General features: G+C 41.8%; 1 protein-coding gene across 5 annotated transcripts in view; it reads left to right on the forward strand.

The window, feature by feature from the left end:
• LOC110528514 (LHFPL tetraspan subfamily member 4 protein-like) overlaps positions 1–22,620 on the forward strand; it is a 71,996-nt gene that overhangs the window by 24,574 nt on the left and 24,802 nt on the right. The window contains exons 2-5 of one of the 5 annotated variants that reach the window (XM_036984096.1): positions 6,279–6,518; positions 14,958–14,974; positions 16,911–16,946; positions 18,386–22,432. In XM_036984096.1, the coding sequence (XP_036839991.1) occupies positions 6,279–6,518; positions 14,958–14,974; positions 16,911–16,946; positions 18,386–19,021 (929 nt within the window). In that variant the 3' untranslated portion in view covers positions 19,022–22,432. Of the gene's footprint in view, positions 1–6,278; positions 6,519–14,957; positions 14,975–16,910; positions 17,272–18,385; positions 22,433–22,620 lie in introns of those variants that run through there. The other 4 variants (XM_021610619.2, XM_036984098.1, XM_021610622.2 and 1 more) reach the window with 4 other exon arrangements.

Raw genomic sequence — 22,620 nt, forward strand, 5'->3', positions numbered from 1 at the left:
TTTAACTATACATTCATGTACATATTACCTCAATTAGCCCGACTAACCAGTGCCCCCGCACATTGACTCTGTACCGGTACCACCTGTATATAGCCCCACTACTGTTATTTTCACTGTCATTTTTCTGTTTTCTTATTATTTTGTATTTCTTCACGTGACAAATAAACTTTGATTTGATTTGATTCATGTGTATGGACAGGGAACACCTGATCCTAGATTAGCACTCCTACCCTGAGACGCTTTATGAGTACAAGCCCAGGGTTCCCTCATGCAAAGAGTTCTCCTTCCTTCAGATTGAATCAGAAGGAGGGAGTTAATCAGGAGGAACGGCCCAATAAAACAACACGTTTTGGGGACCCATCTGTAATGTGAGGTCTTGGTTTGCATCTGGCCTGTAGACCGTTGTTTCCCAACTCTGGTCCTCCACTACCCCCAACAGGACACATTTTGTTGTAGCCCATTATCGTGATCTAATGAACTAATATAACGTTAATAGTACTCCATTCCAGTGTGATCTAATGAACTAATATAACGTTACTAGTACTCCATTCCAGTGTGATCTAATGAAGTAATATAACGTTACTAGTACTCCATTCCAGTGTGATCTAATGAACTAATATAACGTTACTAGTACTCCATTCCAGTGTGATCTAATGAACTAATATAACGTTACTAGTACTCCATTCCAGTGTGATCTAATGAAGTAATATAACGTTACTAGTACTCCATTCCAGTGTGATCTAATGAAGTAATATAACGTTACTAGTACTCCATTCCAGTGTGATCTAATGAAGTAATATAACGTTACTAGTACTCCATTCCAGTGTGATCTAATGAAGTAATATAACGTTACTAGTACTCCATTCCAGTGTGATCTAATGAAGTAATATAACGTTACTAGTACTCCATTCCAGTGTGATCTAATGAAGTAATATAACGTTACTAGTACTCCATTCCAGTGTGATCTAATGAAGTAATATAACGTTACTAGTACTCCATTCCAGTGTGATCTAATGAAGTAATATAACGTTACTAGTACTCCATTCCAGTGTGATCTAATGAAGTAATATAACGTTACTAGTACTCCATTCCAGTGTGATCTAATGAAGTAATATAGCGTTACTAGTACTCCATTCCAGTGTGATCTAATGAAGTAATATAACGTTACTAGTACTCCATTCCAGTGTGATCTAATGAAGTAATATAACGTTACTAGTACTCCATTCCAGTGTGATCTAATGAAGTAATATAACGTTACTAGTACTCCATTCCAGTGTGATCTAATGAAGTAATATAACGTTACTAGTACTCCATTCCAGTGTGATCTAATGAAGTAATATAACGTTACTAGTACTCCATTCCAGTGTGATCTAATGAAGTAATATAACGTTACTAGTACTCCATTCCAGTGTGATCTAATGAAGTAATATAACGTTACTAGTACTCCATTCCAGTGTGATCTAATGAAGTAATATAACGTTACTAGTACTCCATTCCAGTGTGATCTAATGAAGTAATATAACGTTACTAGTACTCCATTCCAGTGTGATCTAATGAAGTAATATAACGTTACTAGTACTCCATTCCAGTGTGATCTAATGAACTAATATAACGTTACTAGTACTCCATTCCAGTGTGATCTAATGAACTAATATAACGTTACTAGTACTCCATTCCAGTGTGATCTAATGAAGTAATATAACGTTACTAGTACTCCATTCCAGTGTGATCTAATGAACTAATATAACGTTACTAGTACTCCATTCCAGTGTGATCTAATGAAGTAATATAACGTTACTAGTACTCCATTCCAGTGTGATCTAATGAACTAATATAACGTTACTAGTACTCCATTCCAGTGTGATCTAATGAAGTAATATAATGTTACTAGTACTCCATTCCAGTGTGATCTAATGAACTAATATAACGTTACTAGTACTCCATTCCAGTGTGATCTAATGAACTAATATAACGTTACTAGTACTCCATTCCAGTGTGATCTAATGAAGTAATATAACGTTACTAGTACTCCATTCCAGTGTGATCTAATGAACTAATATAACGTTACTAGTACTCCATTCCAGTGTGATCTAATGAACTAATATAACGTTACTAGTACTCCATTCCAGTGTGATCTAATGAACTAATATAACGTTACTAGTACTCCATTCCAGTGTGATCTAATGAAGTAATATAACGTTACTAGTACTCCATTCCAGTGTGATCTAATGAACTAATATAACGTTACTAGTACTCCATTCCAGTGTGATCTAATGAAGTAATATAACGTTACTAGTACTCCATTCCAGTGTGATCTAATGAACTAATATAACGTTACTAGTACACCATTCCAGTGTGATCTAATGAACTTATATAACTTCTAAAATGTTATGCCTGAGTCTAGAGGATATTATCGGTTATTAGTTTTTTATTATTATTAGTCTACACTGAAATAAACATTTTATTTGTGTTCACCAAAGTGGAATACATTGTGGTTAGTGTAGCGAGAGAAAGAAACAAACAAACAAAGAACAAGAGAGAGAGAAAGAGATGAAGTGGCTCCCCAGGGCATGATGAATAGTGCGTGAGAAAGCAACCCGTTACGATGGTGGTTTTAATTGAAACTCAGTCATTAAAATGCTAATCAGGCCAGAAAAATAAAGGTGTTTGCTGTTGTGTATCTAGTGTTTAATTATTAGATTTTGTGTGTATGTGTGTGTGTGTTTCTACAGTACACTTATGTTTGCATGTGTCTGTTGTGCATGTGTGAGTTTGTGTGTGTGTGTGTGTGTGTGTGTGTGTGTGTGTGGCTAAATGAAAGCAGGGAAAGACGAGGGCCAGTTCTCCTTGTTATGTGACCGAAGAACAGTTGTAAATCCTGCTCCAGACAAAGGGGACAGATGCCCATAGGACACAATGTTATGAATCAATTTCAGGGAGGTACAGTATATGAGGTTGGGGAAGAGGAAAGGAGGGGGGGGGGGGGGCGGGGGGGTCATAGTAATGATGAATCTGAATCAATATCACGTCCTTCTTCATATCAGACGCCCTAAATATCCTTCTATCTTATTTTTCTCACAATTGTTCCATCTCTTTCCCCTCTCTTTTTTGGGGTTCTTCTCCACATTTTCGCTCTCCTTTCTGACTGTATCCTTTCTATGCCAATCATTTTTTCATCCTCCCTTTCTTTCCTACTCCTTTGAGGCTTTCTTTCACTCTGGCATTCTCCCTCCATCCCTCCCTCCCATCATCCCTCTATTTCTCCACCTTCCCTCCCTCCCTCTGTTCCTCCACTTCCCTCCCTCCATCCATTCCCCCACCTTCACTCCCTCCCACATACACTCCCTCCCTCCCTCCATCCATTCCCCCACCTTCACTCCCTCCCACATACCCTCCCTCCCTCCATCCATTCCCCCACCTTCACTCCCTCCCTCCCTCCCTCCATCCATTCCCCCACCTTCACTCCCTCCCACATACCCTCCCTCCATCCCTCCCACCTTCCCTTCCTCTCACCATCTTTTTCTCTCCCTCTTCTTCATTATCAATAATAAAAAAAGCGCTCTGCCTCCTCTCCTCCTCGGTGTGTGAGTGTGTGTGACAGCAGTGGATCAAAGGACCTTCTACCTCCACAGCATAGATAGGCACTGGTAGATCGGCGCCCGTAGTACGGCGCCCGTAGATCGGCGCTCGTATATTTAGATGTCTTTATTTATTTAGATGCATATATTTAGATGTCTTTATTTCATTGATCCCTAATATTCTGAACCTGTTCTCTCAATATATTCTAGTCTGACGACAAAATTCTAACTTAAAGGTACACCGTATTTAAAGGGATGGCTTTAGATAAATGTACTGAAACCCCTATTGAATGAAAAAGCCCAACTGAGTGATCCGGGTCAACAGTATCAAATGTAACAGTCTTGATTCCATCCCTCTCCTCGCCTTGAACCAGGGACCCTCTGCACACATCGACAACAGTCAGCCACAAAGCATCTTTACCTATTGCTCAAAAAATAACCTTGGTCCTTACAGAGCTAAGGAAACAAGCATTTCAAGGTCTCAGAGCGAGTGATGTCACCGATTGAAACACTACTAGCGCACACCACTAACTAGCTAGCCATTTCACACCGGTTTCACGTTCCACAAACAGTGCAAGTGCAGCAGTGTATCTCTGCTTCAAGTTGATCCCTTTGGCCGCAGGAATCAAATATATAGTGCCCCTGCCTCAAGCAAAGTACGCTAAAACATACAGCGGCAGCTTGAACCGTATAATAAATGACTGTGTGTTGTGGCAAAGGACAGATGCACACCTCTTTATCTGGGGGGCTTTTTCACTGGGCTCAGCTGCAACGTCAGTGTTCTCCACTGAGCCTTGGATGAACATTTCCTCTTCCTGCTGTTTTCGTTATTAATATTTTCTCTCTCCCTCTGGCTCAGCTTTGGTTGAGTGTAAGAGCAAGGCAGAAGGGATGCTTGCGAAGCGGTTCCATTGACAATGAGGGTTGACTTACGATGTGAAATGCAGTGTCACATTTAAAAAAAACTTGATTTCTTTCCATCGCTTTCCATTTTGCTCCATGTCCCCTTATTTTGTACTCTTTCCTTACTCCCAAAATGTTGTTGCCTAAATCTCACCTAACCCTCCCAACACAACACCGTTCCCGTGCGCTGTCCCCCCTATACTACTCCCCCATTCCATACCCCCTGAATCTACCTCCTTACCCCCTCTCTAGTGTACACTTCATTTATCCTCCTCACCCCCCTCTAAATCTGTACACTTCATAATATTTCCCACTTCCCCAAAACTACACATTAACAAAATTATGTGGACACCTGCTTGTCGAACATCTCATTCCAAAATCATGGGCATTAATATGGAGTTGGTCCCCCCTTGCTGCTATAACAGCCTCCACTCTTCTGGGAAGGCTTTCTACTAGATGTTGGAACATTGCTGTGGGGACATGCTTCCATTCAGCAACAAGAGCATTAGTGAGGTCAGGCATTGTTGTTGGGCAATTAGGCCTGGCTTGCAGTCGGCGTTCCAATTCATCCCAACGGTGTTCGATGGAGTTGAGGTGAGGGCTTTCTCAAACCGATCTCGACAAACCATTTCTGTTTGAACTTTGCGTTGTGCACGGGGGGCATTGTCATGCTGAAACAGGCTGGAAGCACGGAATCGGTTAGAATGTCAATGTATGCTGTAGCATTAAGATTTCCCTTCTCAGGAACTAAGAGGCCTAGTCCAAAACATGAAAAACAGCCCCAGACCATTATTCCTCCTCCACCAAACTTTACAGTTGGAACTATGCATTGGGGCAAGTATCAAATCAAATGTATTTATATAGCCCTTCTTACATCAGCTGATATCTCAAAGTGCTGTACAGAAACCCAGCCTAAAACCCCATCAGCAAGCAATGCAGGTGTAGAAGCATGGTGGCTAGGAAAAACTCCCTAGAAAGGCCAAATCCTAGGAAGAAACCTAGAGAGAAACCAGGCTATGAGGGGTGGCCAGTCCTCTTCTGGCTGTGCCGGGTGGAGATTATAACAGAACATGGCTAATAATCACAGTAGTTGTCGAGGGTGCAACAAGTCAGCACCTCAGGAGTAAATGTCAGTTGGCTTTTCATAGCCGATCATTGAGTGTATCTCTACCGCTCCTGCTGTCTCTAGAGAGTTGAAAACAGCAGGTCTGGGACAGGTAGCACGTCTGGTGAACAGGTCAGGGTTCCATAGCCGCAGGCAGAACAGTTGAAAGTGGAGCAGCAGCACGGTCAGGTGGACTGGGGACAGTAAGGAGTCATCATTCCCGGGAGTCCTGAGGCATGGTCCTAGGGCTCAGGTCCTCCGAGAGAGAGAAAGAAAGAGAGAAAGAGAATTAGAGAGAGCCTACTTAAATTCACACAGGACATCGGATAAGACAGGAGAAGTACTCCAGATTTAACAAACTGACCCTAGCCCCCGACACATAAACTACTGCAGCATTAACCAGGTAGGCCAGTTGAGAACAAGTTCTCATTCACAACTGCGACCTGGCCAAGATAAAGCAAAGCAGTGCGACAAAAACAGCACAGAGTTACACATGGGATAAACAATCGTATGGCTGTGTCCTCGATTTTATACACTTGTCAGCAATGGGTGTGTCTGAAACAGCCGAATCCACTAATTTGAAGATGTGTCCACATACTTTTGTATGTATAGCGTACTTCACCCTGTCTCAAGTACGCTAAAACATACAGCAGCAGTGTGGTCGTTAAACTAGAACTCCTCTCTCCCCATAGCTGTGTGTTTGCTCCTGGGCTGTATGATCTTCCCGGATGGCTGGGATGCGGAGGTGGTACGCGACATGTGTGGCGAAAAGACAGGGAAGTACACGCTGGGAAACTGCTCCGTGCGCTGGGCCTACATGCTGGCCGTCGTTGGCATCATGGACGCCCTCATCCTCTCCTTCCTGGCCTTCGTTTTGGGCAACCGGCAGAATGACTTCCAGCTGGAGGAGCAGCTCAAAGTAGAACAGAAAGGTGAGGCGCTAATGATTCTAAGCTAACCGCTAGACTAATGCTATTATAGGCTAATAGCTAGGCTAATGCTAATCTACGCTAACAGTTAGCCAAATGCTAGTCTAGGCTAACAAATGGGATAATGCTAATCCAGGCTAACAACTAGGATAATGCTAATCTAGACTAACAGCTAGGTTAATGCTAATCTAGACTAACAGCTAGGTTAATGCTAATCTAGACTAACAGCTAGGTTAATGCTAATCTAGACTAACAGCTAGGTTAATGCTAATCTAGACTAACAGCTAGGTTAATGCTAATCTAGACTAACAGCTAGGTTAATGCTAATCTAGACTAACAGCTAGGTTAATGCTAATCTAGACTAACAGCTAGGTTAATGCTAATCTAGACTAACAGCTAGGTTAATGCTAATCTAGACTAACAGCTAGGTTAATGCTAATCTAGACTAACAGCTAGGTTAATGCTAATCTAGACTAACAGCTAGGTTAATGCTAATCTAGGCTAACAGCTTTTCTTTGAATTATGCGTCAAAATTCCTATTTGTTACCACATTTTGGCAGCAGGATCGTAAAATTAAGGTATTGACCAGATGGGCTAGGTTATTAAAAGAATGCATGCATAACTGTAAATTGCTTTGGATAAGAACGTCTGCTAAATGGCATATACTGTATTGTAACGACCCTGGGTTTATAAGCGTGGAAATCGACTCTGCCACACGAGCATGCTTCTGCGGCACTGTCGGACCTTGGGCTAGAAGGTTGAGGGTTTGAGACCTGCTCCCTGCTGTTTCATGACAGTATATTCTTTTTTATTATTTCTATATATTGAGACACCAGTGGCTAATGCTAATTGTTTTCATATATCAAGCAATGTACTGGGTTTACAAAGTGCTATGTAGTTATGTTTTAATTACATTTCAAAAGCAGCCCTGTTCTTTTTTATTATTGCATTGAAAATCAAGTTTCAATGTTTTGAGTAAAACTTTTGGCACAAACAAGCCACCATGTAGCTAGCTCAGCTCAAAGGCTAGCTATCCAAAACTATTTCAAAATGAAAACGACTAACTACAGCTACCACAATGACATGAGAGCTCATGCCTGTTACATGAGGAAAGCCAATGCATCACCGCAGGGGGAACCCTATCCCAGGTCAGGACTGTTTTTCTTGTAGATTGCACAGCCAGGGCTGGTTTTCCTGCTTGTTGGACTTGAAAATTGTGATGTTTAAAGTCTTTGTGTACCAAGGGGACAGACACATGTTCATACATATTTTATATTGCATTTCAGTTTCTGTGAAATGCATTGTGATGTCGGGTGCATTACATCATCCAGGTTTTTAATAATCTACTCACTGTTCCCTTTACAAAACCTTTGTCTATGAAATATTTCTGTGTTCTAGAGTTGAATAACGAGGCAACGTTGCTCTATCTACATTTGGTGCATCAGTATATTTTTTACGATTTACCAAAAATATTGGTGGCATCGTGATGAGGGATGTTGTAGCATGATCAGAGGCAGGAGAAGACAGTGTGTCAAACTGCATTAAGAAAAATGTCTAACAACACCCCCACCCCCCCCCCCCCGCATGCTATCGACTGTGCAGCAACACCCCGTCATAGCCCTCTAATATGTTTCCATGGTTACGTGTCATAATCCAACAGGAGGCTTCTCTCTCTCTCTCTCTCTCATATTCCTCTCTCTCTCTCTCTCTCTCTCTCATATTCCTCCCTCTCTCTCTCTTATATTCCTCCCCCCCTCTCTCTCTCTCTCAAATTCCTCTCTCTCTCTCTCTCATATTCTACCCTCTCTCTCTCTCTCTCTCATATTCCTCCCTCTCTCTCTCTCTCTCTCTCATATTCCTCCCTCTCTCTCTCTCTCTCTCATATTCCTCCCTCTCTCTCTCTCTCTCTCTCATATTCCTCTCTCTCTCTCTCTCATATTCCTCCGATCATTCCCCCTCGATTAATCTTTCTCTCTCCCCATCATCCATCCACTGGATGCTAATTTTGTTTCATCTGGTTCAAGGAGGGGGTAAAGGATGTGGAAGGGTGCGTCTGGGCTTGCACACGATGAGGTAGGGGGGTTGCAGTGTGGTTGTGGAGGTTGGTGTTGAGGCATCTGTAGTTGTGGGAGACATGTACAACACGTAGGCAGTTAAAACAGACTGTCTTTTGTTAGAACTCAAACTTAGCAGTAACAAGAACCAGATGTGAGATAACGGTATTTAGGGTATGAGCGCATAGATATTCTGCCCAGTAACAACTACACCTGCCAATGGGAGCGCCTGGAGGCTGGGACCAGTTCGGGCGCCAACAATCAACATAGGTTGAGTAAGTTTAAACCACACTTGATCTCTACTCTGACAGGCCGGCTCGGAAGCAGGAACTACTACTGTCAGAGTATTTAAAGAAGATATATTTAGGGTGATGGCCAGTTCTCTGATACCAGATTCGATCTGCGCAACCCTTTACACTAGCCGGAGACAGGGAGCCATTAGCATCATGGCTAACTAGTGCCGACACATGTTCACTGCTAGTGTTCATTTGCAGGGTTAATTAAACCAACCCACAAGACCAGAGGCAGAGAAATGTTGGAATACCTTGACATAAATTGATCAGATGAAATAGATTCATTCACAGCATCATGGCTCGTTTCTTTGCAACATGAACACTTGGTATTTTCTCGGTCTTGAAAATATGACACCCTGGAATGCAATTTGAAAACAAATATACATGAAAAAGTAGCCTAAATTATATTTTTGTTTGAATTAGATACAATGGCGCATTAACGAGCAGATGTGGACATGTTTGTGTGTCCGATGGATTGCGAGGGATATTTTCCAGCCACAATATTCTGAGCGTTTCCCTCTCGTTTCCCACACCAGATCTCCTAGAGGTTCTCACCGCGGGAGGCCAGAATTTGGACAAAACCTATTTGAGCCAGCCAAGAGGAATAGTCTCACTCAACAACCCTTGGGGATAAACAATTGGTTTAACCAGCGATAGCAGTGAAATACAGTGCATTCACTTTTTCAACATGTTGTTGTGTTACAGCTTTAATTTAACATGGATTACGTTTAGATTTGTTTGGTTACTGGCCTACACACAATAGCCCATAATGTCAAAGTGGAATTATGGTTTTTGAAATGGTTACAAATTAATACAAAATGAAAAGCTGAAATGTCTTCAGCCAATAAGTAATCAACCCCTTGGTTATGACAAGCCTAAATAAGTTCAGGAGTAAAAATGTGCTTAACAAGTCACGTAGTAAGTTGCATGGACTCATTCTGTATGCACTAATAGAGCTTAACATGATTTTTTTAATGACTACCTCATCTCTGTACCCCACACATACAATTATCTGTAAGGTCCCTCAGTTGAGCAGAGAATTTCAAACACAGATTAAATTACAATACCAGGGAAGTTTTCCAATACCTCACAAAGAAGGACACCTATAGGTAGATGGGTAAAAATAAAGAAAGCAGACATTGAATATCAACTTTGAGCATGGCAAAGTTATTAATTACACTTTGGATGGTGTATCAATACACCTAGTCACTACAAAGATATCGGTGTCCTCGGTTGCCAGAGAGGAAGGAACCCACTCAGGGATTTCCCCATGAGGCCAATGGTGACTTTAAAGCAGTTATGAGTTTAATGGCTGTGATAGGAGAAAACTGAGGATGGATCAACTGCATTGTTGTTACTCCACATTAACCGAATTGATAGAGGTAAAATAAGGAAGCCTGTACAGAATAACAAATATTCCAAAACATGCACCCGTTTGCAACAAGGCACTAAAGCATGGGGTTCTTACATTTTTTCAGCCTGGGACCCAAATGAGAATTGCTGTGTTTTCCTGGGACCCAAATGAGAATTGCTGTGTTTTCCTGGGACCCAAATGAGAATTGCTGTGTTTTCCTGGGACCCAAATGAGAATTGCTGTGTTTTCCTGGGACCCAAATGAGAATTGCTGTGTTTTCCTGGGACCCAAATGATAATTGCTGTGTTTTCCTGGGACCCAAATGAGAATTGCTGTGTTTTCCTGGGACCCAAATGATAATTGCTGTGTTTTCCTGGGACCCAAATGAGAATTGCTGTGTTTTCCTGGGACCCAAATGATAATTGCTGTGTTTTCCTGGGACCCAAATGAGAATTGCTGTGTTTTCCTGGGACCCAAATGATAATTGCTGTGTTTTCCTGGGACCCAAGCTTAGGAAAATATGCAACTATACATAAATATCTGTACATTTCATTGCCCTTGTGCCTAAAACAAATGCAATATAGACAAAAGGCAATTAATTGAAATATCCATATAAATATGTATGAATGTTTATTTTCCCCCATTAAAACACTTACATATCTGTCTAGGTTGGAACTGTTGCTGTTAAAATGCAATAAATAATTTTCATTCTGAACTGGAATAAACGGATTGATCACATCACACAGATGAATAACAGAACACACACACAGGCTTTTTGATAGTGCAACCCTAAGTAACAGTACAGATGAAAAATGATCAGGCCTACTGTACATTTACTGTAGACATTATTGTTGAAAGAAAGTCTAGGTTGGAACTGTTGCTGTTAAAATACAATACATACGTATTTGTTATTCTGAACTGGAATAAACTGATTGATCACATCACACAGATATAGATCAGGAAACACACAAACAGTCATTTTCTATATCTGTGTGATGTAATCAATCAGTTTATTCCAGTTCAGAATAAAAAAATATGTATTGTATTTTAACAGCAACATGTCTATTCTGGGCTCTGTTTTTGACAGTACAACACTGACATCATGCTCAGCCTTGAAACTGTTTCTGTTCTTGTTTTCTAAGTATGTCAGAGTTGAGAACCCTGACTCACATAGGTATGTGGTGCCAAACTGGACCATCTCCTGCTTTCTCAGTCAGGTTGTCATGAATCCTGCCGAAAATTGGTGCCTCTTCCTGTTCGGGCGGCGCTCGGCCTACTAGCTGCCACCGATCCCCTTTCCTGTTCGGGCGGCGCTCGGCCTACTAGCTGCCACCGATCCCCTTTCCTGTTCGGGAGGCGCCGGCCTACTAGCTGCCACCGATCCCCTTTCCTGTTCGGGCGGCGCTCGGCCTACTAGCTGCCACCGATCCCCTTTCCTGTTCGGGCGGCGCTCGGCCTACTAGCTGCCACCGATCCCCTTTCCTGTTTCATTTAGTTGTGTCTGATTGGTTGCAACTGTTTGGTGTTTTGGTTGTGGGCTATTTAAACCCAGTAGGCCCGCCAGCTTTTGTGCAGGCTTGTTTTTCTGTTTGTGGTGTGTGATTATTTTGTGGTATTCATTTTTCGATCAGTTTCGTCCTGCTTGTTTGGAAGCCGTGACACAGGTAGGAGACCACTTCCTGCTGTAGATGAGCAACCCAGAACTGTGTGAGTGTGTTTGCCTCAAAAAGCATCTTGCTTCAATCAGTTTGTTCCAGTTAAGTATAACTATTAGTATTGTATTTTAACAGCAAATGATTGTCTAGCAATGATCAACAACCAATTTGACAGAGCTTGAAGAATTAAAACAAATAATAACAGGCAAATGCTGCATAATCCAGGTGTGGAAAGCTCTAAGAGACTTACCCAGAAAGACTCACAGCTGTAATCGCTGCCAAAGGTGCTTCTACAAAGTGTTGACTCAGGAGTGTGAATGTTTATGTAAATTAGATATTTTGTATTTAATTTAAATAAATTAGCAAAAATATCTAAAAACATGTTTTCACTTTGTTATTATGGGGTATTGTGTGTAGATGGTTTGAGAAAAAAACCATTGAATCCATTTTGAATTCAGGTTGTAACACAACAAAATGTGGAATAAGTCAAAGGATATGAATACTTTCTGAAGGCACTTTATACCATAATGTATACTTTTCTTTGCAAAATTGGATTTCCTCCCATTATTATTATCATATTGAACTACTCTGAATTTGACACTGGGCTTGTGCATAAGTAGACACAGAACTGTTTGAACAGAACTGTGATGTGGTGTCTGTGGCCTACATTCAGACATTAGTTAGTATAAGGAAGGACTCTACATACAGATTACCAAACATGTTTAAGCTCTGTATAAACATAAACAGTAATAAATGCATATGCAGGGGCGGACTTAGCGATTTGGGCGCCTGTTTCAAAATGCTGTTGAGGGTCTGTTTAAACCCAAACCCCCTGAAACATAGCAAAGTCTGCCCCCTGTGCTTATGTCAACAACATTTAGTCTACACTGAGTATACCAAACAGCCTCAACTCGTCAGGGCATGGATTCTACAAGGTGTCGAAAGCATTCCACAGGGATGCTGGCCCATGTTGACTCCAATGCTTCCCACAGTTGTGTCAAGTTGGCTGGATGTCCGTTGGGTGGTGGACCATTCAAATCAAATCAAACTTTACTTGTCACATGCGCCAAATACAACAAGTGTAGACTTTACCATGTAATGCTTACTTACAAGCCCTTAACCAGCAGTGCAGTTCAAGAAGAAGAAAATATTTACCAAGTAGACTACAATAAAAAGTAATAATAAAAAGGAACAGCATATTCTTGATACACATGGGAAACTGTTGAGTGTGAAAAACCCAGCAGCGTTGCAGTTCTTGACATTGTTCTTGGATTGTGTATGTGTGCCTGGCACCTACTACCATACCTCGTTTAAAGGAACTTAAATATTTTGTCTTGCCCATTCACCCTCTGAATGGCACACATACACAATCAATGTCTCAATTGTCTCAAGGCTTAAAAATCCTTCTTTAACCTGTCTCCTCCCCTTCATCTACACTGATTGAAGTGGATTTAACAAGTGACATCAATAAGGGATCACCTGGATTCACCTGGTCAGTCTATGTCATGGAAACAGCAAGTGTTCATAATATTTGGTATATTCAAATCAAATCAAATCAAATTTATTTATATAGCCCTTCGTACATCAGCTGATATCTCAAAGTGCTGTACAGAAACCCAGCCTAAAACCCCAAACAGCAAGCAATGCAGGTGTAGAAGCACGGTGGCTAGGAAAAACTCCCTAGAAAGGCCAAAACCTAGGAAGAAACCTAGAGAGGAACCAGGCTATGTGGGGTGGCCAGTCCTCTTCTGGCTGTGCCGGGTGGAGATTATAACAGAACATGGCCAAGATGTTCAAATGTTCATAAATGACCAGCATGGTCGAATAATAATAATAAGGCAGAACAGTTTAAACTGGAGCAGCAGCACGGTCAGGTGGACTGGGGACAGCAAGGAGTCATCATGTCAGGTATTCCTGGGGCATGGTCCTAGGGCTCAGGTCCTCCGAGAGAGAGAAAGAAAGAGAGAAGGAGAGAATTAGAGAATGCACACTTAGATTCACACAGGACACCGAATAGGACAGGAGAAGTACTCCAGATATAACAAACTGACCCTAGCCCCCCGACACATAAACTACTGCAGCATAAATACTGGAGGCTGAGACAGGAGGGGTCAGGAGACACTGTGGCCCCATCCGAGGACACCCCTGGACAGGGCCAAACAGGAAGGATATAACCCCACCCACTTTGCCAAAGCACAGCCCCCACACCACTAGAGGGATATCTTCAACCACCAACTTACCATCCTGAGACAAGGCTGAGTATAGCCCACAAAGACCTCCGCCACGGCACAGACTACAGACTACACTCAATCATATGACCCACTGAAGAGATGAGTCTTCAGTAGAGACTTAAAGGTTGAGACCGAGTTTGCGTCTCTGACATGGGTAGGCAGACCGTTCCATTAAAATGGAGCTCTATAGGAGAAAGCCCTGCCTCCAGCTGTTTGCTTAGAAATTCTAGGGACAATTAGGAGGCCTGCGTCTTGTGACCGTAGCGTACGTGTAGGTATGTACGGCAGGACCAAATCAGAGAGATAGGTAGGAGCAAGCCCATGTAATGCTTTGTAGGTTAGCAGTAAAACCTTGAAATCAGCCCTTGCTTTGACAGGAAGCCAGTGTAGAGAGGCTAGCACTGGAGCAATATGATCAAATGTTTTGGTTCTAGTCAGGATTCTAGCAGCCGTATTTAGCACTAACTGAAGTTTATTTAGTGCTTTATCCGGGTAGCCGGAAAGTAGAGCATTGTAGTAGTCTATTCAGTGTATAAGGGATCAGTGGTCTGCAACAGTCTTCCTCCCTTCAGCCTCTCTCATCTCCTTTTCTATCAGTGTTCTACTATTTTCTATTTAATCAGTTTCTCTGTATGTTTGTTGTAAAAGGGGGTTGTCTTGATAAGGGTTAAAGGTTATGGTTTTCTGTATGTATGACCATATTATGAAATTCACCCCAAAAAAGACAAAATTAGAAAAACAAATTTGGATAGAATATACATGTGCAGTCAAAAATCATCCCCCACTCCCATTCACATCAATATCAATCCTACTGAAGAAGGTTGACTCAAAACAATTCCACTTCTGTCTTCACAGATTTCGCTGTGTCCAGGGTAAGTCAAACTGCTGTTGACTGTTTGTGATCTGTGGTGTGTTGTGATTGTAAGGTATCTGTGCTGTGTGGTCGTGTATGTGGTGTGTACAGTGACCTCTGCTGACCAGGTGGATTAGCGAGAAGAGTAGATCCTGGGGCAGGATGCACTCCCACAGGAATGAGGTATAATCACAGTAGCAAGATTTGTGTCCTGTTGCCACAAGAAAAGGGCACCCAGTGAAGAACAAACACCATTGTAAATACAACCCATATTTATGTTAATTTATTTTCCCCTTTGTACTTTAACTACTTGCACATCATTACAACACTGTATATATACATAATATGACATTTGAAATGTGTCTATTCCTTTGGAACTTTTCTGAGTGTAATGTTAATTTTTATTATCTATTTCACTTGCTTTGGCAATGTAAACATATGCTTCCCATGCCAATAAAGCTGCTTAAATTGAGAAAGAGAAAGGGAGAGGAAAATGCTAGCCTATTTTTGAGCGGAGTCCCATTAACAAGCTCTCATAAACACAAATATGTAAGCTGTGAGCAGTAGCACCGGGGCCCATGAAAAATGAAGTGTTAAAAGCACTAGTAGTGATGCTCAAGGGGAGAAACGTGTCCACCACTTTGTATTCCACAGAAAAGGAACTTTTAATGTGCTGGGAAAAAAGTCTCACAATGAAAAGGAATTGTGTTTGAATATGTGAATACTTAATGTTAGGGTATTTTAAGAACTGTTTTCAGCTTGATCTGGAAAAAGGCTCTTTCTTGGTTAAGGATGAAAAGGAGGGAAGGTTATCGTTGTTCAAGGAGAGACAGTAACATCAGAGTAAGGTTTTCTATTAGACGAGTGCAAAAATGAACTCCTTGCCCACAGTAGATTTTCTACATTGAAAACGTTGACTTCAGTCAATAAAAATGCCTCAGTCGATAAAAACGGACGAAATGAAAGCTTAAGGCCTTTTTATTTGCACGTAGAATGAGACAACTGTCCTCGTCAGGTGGTGAAAGTAATGATAGAATCAGCCTACGATATGGAGAGAGACAGAGGGCTGGTATCTAATATACTGTAGTGAGCTGACGACACTGCTCCACAAAGAGATTTTGGATCATTTTTGTAATGCATTTTAGTCAGCAGTACAGTATCCATATTAGGTCGTGATAGGGTGTTTTGTCTGAGATCTGACAACTTCCTAATTTGGATGCTATGCAGCACTCCAAAAGGTGGTTTCCCAAACTCGGTCCTCGGGACCCCAAGGTGTGCACGTTAATATTTTTTTACCCTAACACTACACAGCGGATTCAAATAATAATCTAATCATCCAGATTTGATCATTTCAATCAGCCTTGTATTGTTTGGGCAAAAACCAAAAGGTGCATCCTTGGGGTCCCGAGGACCGAGTTTGGGAAACGCTGGGTTAATGAGTGGACTCATCCATGTCATTTTGACTCAAGGCCGCAGTAAGAACTTGAACTATCATAGAGGATATAGATAGGCTAGTTTTGTCCCATAAATCATCCAATAAAATCAAACTACTAGGCACTGGTTGGCTATGTTTTTTGCACCTCTTCTCCATAATAGTGGACTAGAAATATGTACAGTGGTGCAAAAAAAGTATTTAGTCAGCCACCAATTGTCCACCATAATTTGCAAATAAATTCATAAAAAATCCTACAATGTGATTTTCTGGATTATTTTTTCTCATGTTGTCTGTCATAGTTGAAGTGTACCTATGATGAAAATTACAGGCCTCTCATCTTTTTAAGTGGGAGAACTTGCACAATTGGTGGCTGACTAAATACTTTTTTGCCCCACTGTATGTTTGTTTAGTGCTATAGATGCTAGTCAGGTGACAGAAGTAATCGGGTGTGGTAGACAATAGCTGTACCTATTGTTGTCGTGATGATGCACAGGGCTAATACTACCTTCCTCCCCTCCAGCATCTCCACCTTGGCTCCACCCTCAAGATGGACAGAGTAAGACCAATCAACTTCCCCCATTTAATCAATATGATGGGGAATATGACCACTCAATCAACCAATGTGCATGTAACGAACCCTAGCATGCACCAGGAACCTGTTTGTTGCTGTTTCAGATGTTTTGATCTGCTCACTTCTGTAACGAGTAGTACTGGTGTTTTGTTTCCTCCCTCCCTCGACCTCTCCTCATATGGTTCCTGCTCGTGATGCTTTCATATTAAAAGCCAACTCCTCAATTAGCACGTCGAAAAATACAGACAGAAAATAGACATCTAGGTACCACTCTGTTCACATCCTCTTCCTAATATGGACAGGGGGGGGGGGGGGGGGGGGGGGGGGTTGGTTATGTTCCAGTTGGTGCCTCATGTGGCCTAGCCAAATGTGACAACTGTTCGGGCGGAGGAGGTGGAGCTGGGCTTCTGAACAGATTAATAACACTATGCCCTTTTTCTCCTCCCTCCCTCCCCTCCACCTATTAACTTTCAGCACCGCCCCTGTTGGACTCACATTTGGCATAATCTGATTTTCATTAAAATAGCGTAGAGGAAGAGTCATCACGGCAAAGTGCTACAGCTGTTATTATCCACCGCCAGGCACACTGAGTCACAAACAGGAAGTTCATGTAGTCTCAGGTCCAAGCGGACTAACGATGTGGAGTTAGGGCAGGGTGTGACACGCAATGTGGGTTTAATTAATTGACTCATTACTTTGCTCATTAAGCAATGTAGCTGTTTTGTATGGAATGTTAATGGCTGTTCGTTTGAAAACGTCAGCTTGGTTTCTTTGTGTGTTTTCTGCAAAGCGTTGAGGACAAAACAAGTCAAGCACATGCATATTCTTTTATGTAAACACTATTTTTATAACCAGGCAAAAAGACAATTGCATGTAAACAAGGTGACCAGATGCATGTTCTGAGGCACATCAGATTTTGTTATGTGCTGTAGCGCAGTGACTGGTTATTACTGTCGTAGTGCTGAATCCTACTCAATATACCGGTATAAATATCAAACATAACAAAAGTTATATACAAGATGGTCCCATACAAAAACATAATGAAATGTTGTTTCTAGCTATTTGGTCTGAAATGTCAGAGAAAATGTACTCAGCTGTGACCTTTAAATGACCTTACATTTGTATGTTTCTTTGTTTTTAAGATTCTTTCATATTCCACACCTCAGTTACTGACAGTGACTCATGTTTCATGCGTATCCCTTCAAATCCACCAAGACATATCATATCCGCTGTATTTTTTTATTTTACCATTATTTAACTAGGCATGTCAGTTAAGAACAAATTCTTATTTACAATGACGACCTAGGAACAGTGGGTTAACTGCCTTGTTCAGGGGCAGAACGACAGAGTTTTACCTTGTCAGCTCTGGGAGTTGATCTAATAACCTTATTCCCCTCTCCCTCTCTACCCTTATTTCATACCAGATCCATTCCTGTTACTTCCTTATTCCTCTCTCTCTCTCTACCCTTAATTCATACCAGATCCATTCCTGTTACTTCCTTATTCCCCTCTCTCTCTCTAGCCTTATTTCATACCAGATCCATTCCTGTTACTTCCTTATTCCTCTCTCTCTCTCTAGCCTTATTTCATACCAGATCCATTCCTGTTACTTCCTTATTCCTCTCTCTCTCTCTAGCCTTATTTCATACCAGATCCATTCCTGTTACTTCCTTATTCTTCTCTCTCTCTCTAGCCTTATTTCATACCAGATCCATTCCTGTTACTTCCTTATTCCTCTCTCTCTCTCTAGCCTTATTTCATACCAGATCCATTCCTGTTACTTCCTTATTCCTCTCTCTCTCTCTACCTTTCGCTTTTCTTTTTTCCCCAGATTGAAATCCGGGAGACCAAGGATCCACGATATGGTGTCCAACTGTTCCACTGAGCATCCGCCCCAACCTTCCCCTCCTCCCCTTCCTCTCCTCTGCTTGTCCACCTCAGCTCTTCAGGTCCAACCATCGGTCTTGAAGTGGAGGCTCCATCCAGCTGTTTGTAAAAATAGAAAGGAAATGGAAGAGAACATATGTCTGTTTGAAGAGAACTACGATAAAAATGAATAATATTATCAGCTTTATAAAACTCTGGGAAAATAATAAATGATATACAGTATTAATTAATTATCACATAATATTACTGTAACAAAGGTAATTCAGTTATTGATGATGATAATGCTTGCGGCAGGTGTATTATATGAAAATCTACATATTTTTATCCAGACAGATTTTCATCTTCCCCTCTTTGTATATGAAGTCTGGTTCCAAGAAATACACAAGAAAATGTGTTTCTATGGAAACAGGGTAAAAAGACTCATAGCAAGTATTACCCCATTATTATCATCCCTCCAAACCCTTTGGAATAGCAACCTCTTTTTGATCAGCATCTGGGAAAAATGTGGATTATCGGCATAATTTAATCTCTTCCCTCCGTGTAATTTCATCGACCAACATCCCAGAACCAACACAAGTCATCAGGGGCAAGGACAGTGGTAATGATGGACCAAATTAATTGACAGGCATTGAAAAGAAACAAGACCTAACTGCTCTCAGCTCTTTCATTCTACTGAATTTCGACCACATAATTGTTTTGGGCCCATTTCTCTTACCGTCATGTTCCAATGGTTCTGTTTGTTCGTCCCACCAAAAGACAAAGCCCTGTATGCTGCATCTAACTCAGGCTTGCAAAAACGGCTTACAGTACTCTTATGGTCTGGAGGCACCAAGCTCCATGCCTTAGACACAACAAGCTCCATGACCTAGACACAACAAGCTCCATGACCTAGACACAACAAGCTCCATTCCCTAGACACAACAAGCTCCATGACCTAGACACAACAAGCTCCATTCCCTCGACACAACAAGCTCCATGACCTAAACACAACAAGCTCCATGACCTAGACACAACAAGCTCCATGACCTAGACACAACAAGCTCCATGACCTAGACACAACAAGCTCCATGACCTAGACACAACAAGCTCCATGACCTAGACACAACAAGCTCCATTCCCTAGACACAACAAGCTCCATTCCCTGGACACAACAAGCTCCATTCCCTAGACACAACAAGCTCCATGACCTAGACACAACAAGCTCCATGACCTAGACACAACAAGCTCCATGACCTAGACACAACAAGCTCCATGACCTAGACACAACAAGCTCCATGACCTAGACACAACAAGCTCCATGACCTAGACACAACAAGCTCCATTCCCTAGACACAACAAGCTCCATTCCCTGGACACAACAAGCTCCATTCCCTAGACACAACAAGCTCCATGACCTAGACACAACAAGCTCCATGACCTAGACACAACAAGCTCCATGACCTAGACACAACAAGCTCCATGACCTAGACACAACAAGCTCCATAGCAGTGTGGCCGCCACTGAAAAAATAGGAAAAATAAGACTGAATTATGTTTTATTGAAAAATATATAATTTTCAGGATGGTAAAAAGTTCTCAGCGTAAATGTAAATGACTAAAAGCAGATATAACAGATGTAGAAAAGATAATGGAGAATATATATTTTTATTATCTATGAGAACTAACAATCACCTAAATAAAAACTATGGCATTGGGCCACATTGATTTTGTTTGAGTCATAAAAACACAGCATAATCGATGGGAAAATGTGTAGAACTACATGAAATTAGCCTTAAAACAGCAAATTTCCTCTCAGCCCCATGACAAAATGTGTATAATTGCATGAAATTAGCTATACAACAGCAAAAGAGGCCCTCCTTTTAGAGGCCCTCCTATTGTCTCTGCAGCCAAGAGGAGGGCCTCTAAAACCGTGCCATTGTCTACACCCACATTAGGTTATGTTAGTATTGTGGATGCAGATCTGAGTATTCTCTCAGGGAGATAATTAAGAATATATTAATACTATTCAACCTGTGTAGACTAGAGTAAAGTAGAGAAGAGTGTATGTTAGTTGCTGATACCTCAGATGCCCAGAGATTTTGCCCCACACTTTTCACAGATCTTCTTACTGTAAGGCTCAGTTGCAGTCATAGGACATACAGACAGTTGTAGGTCCTCCCTGAAATCTAATCTTAATTCTCCACCAACATCGCGCACGGTGGTTGATTGACTCCATTTTTGACCAATGAGAGCTCACCATTTTGGCATAACAGATCCCATTTTCCGATCCCAGATACCATTTTTGGATCTCAGATCAAATAAATCCTGGATATCCCAGGGTTGTTCTCCAATGGCGATTTAGATGAAGTTTCTTGACATGTCTTGGAGAAGTCAGTGCTGCAACAATAGAGGTCATGTTGGATGTGGAGGGAATCAAAGCAATCTCTTTAGGTGGTCGACGGACTCCTCCGTGGTGCTTTCCCATCCCTGCTTTCCCAATCCCCCCCATCCTTGATCTTTGAACCTCCAATATAGATGAGGAGATGTAAGTGCTCCTCTTTTTTTGAGATGTGGCAAATAACAAAAGAGGGTGAGCTTATGAAGATCAACAAAGGGAGGAGGAGGAACCCAGTAAATTGGCAGCAAAGCCTGACAAACAAACACAGTCAACGTCCTACTGTAGACGTCAGTCAGAGGCAGGTACCCTTTCTTCATCCTCTCCTCTCTCCATCCCTCCTTCCTTCGGCTCCTGTGGATCAGCCGTTCTAAAATGAGAACTTGTAAATGCAAAAATCTATGTTTCCTTGGTAGCATTTGAATGAGGATCATCATAGTGTTTTGGATAACTTTCCCCCCCCCCCCGGGCCAAGGCCATTTTCAGACCAACTGTTTCTGTTCTGGCCCTTTAGTCCCCATGCCCCTCAGGTGGATAACGACTGGTGTGACAACTGACCACAGAGGGATAAGAATGGGACAGATATAACAAAAATATATAATTTGGTGTGCTTAGTATTCATTTCCTTTCACCTGTTTTCTACATGTCTGTACTCTTTTCTGATTATGTTTATAAAGACAACATGACGAGGACTGAGTTGACTCCCAACTATAGTGTTACGAGGTTGTGCATATCAACACCTGTCCATCAAATTACCTCTGGTCTATAGGCACTAATGGAACAAGAGCCCAAGTTGACGCAGGTGTACGGGAGTACCTCATGGTCGAGTACTTGGACCCTTACAAATATTTGGAGATTTATATTTTGCAGAGAGACCGGTGTTTTGTGCAGTAGGGGTGACCTCACTAGGCTGTTTTGTTTTGAATAGTGGCGTGTGGCACACCTTTCATTGAATGTTTCATTGGGCTAGTCTCCTGTAAACCACTCTCGTGACCCATTGGCCCGACTGCCCAGTGTGGGGGAAGAGCTGCAGGAATGACAACATCTCGAAGGTTTCTTCAGGACAGAGCTTCCAAATGGTCACTGTGTTCCCTATGTAGTGCACTACTTTTGTCTCCGTGTTCCATATGTAGTGCACTACTTTTGACTCCGTGTTCCCTATGTAGTGCACTACTTTTGTCTCCGTGTTCCCTATGTAGTGCACTACTTTTGTCTCCGTGTTCCCTATGTAGTGCACTACTTTTGTCTCCGTGTTCCCTATGTAGTGCACTACTTTTGTCTCCGTGTTCCATATGTAGTGCACTACTTTTGTCTCCGTGTTCCCTACGTAGTGCACTACTTTTGTCTCCATGTTCCCTACGTAGTGCACTACTTTTGTCTCCGTGTTCCCTATGTAGTG

The sequence above is a fragment of the Oncorhynchus mykiss genome, chromosome 7, assembly GCF_013265735.2.
Source record: "Oncorhynchus mykiss isolate Arlee chromosome 7, USDA_OmykA_1.1, whole genome shotgun sequence".
NCBI lineage: Eukaryota > Metazoa > Chordata > Actinopteri > Salmoniformes > Salmonidae > Oncorhynchus > Oncorhynchus mykiss.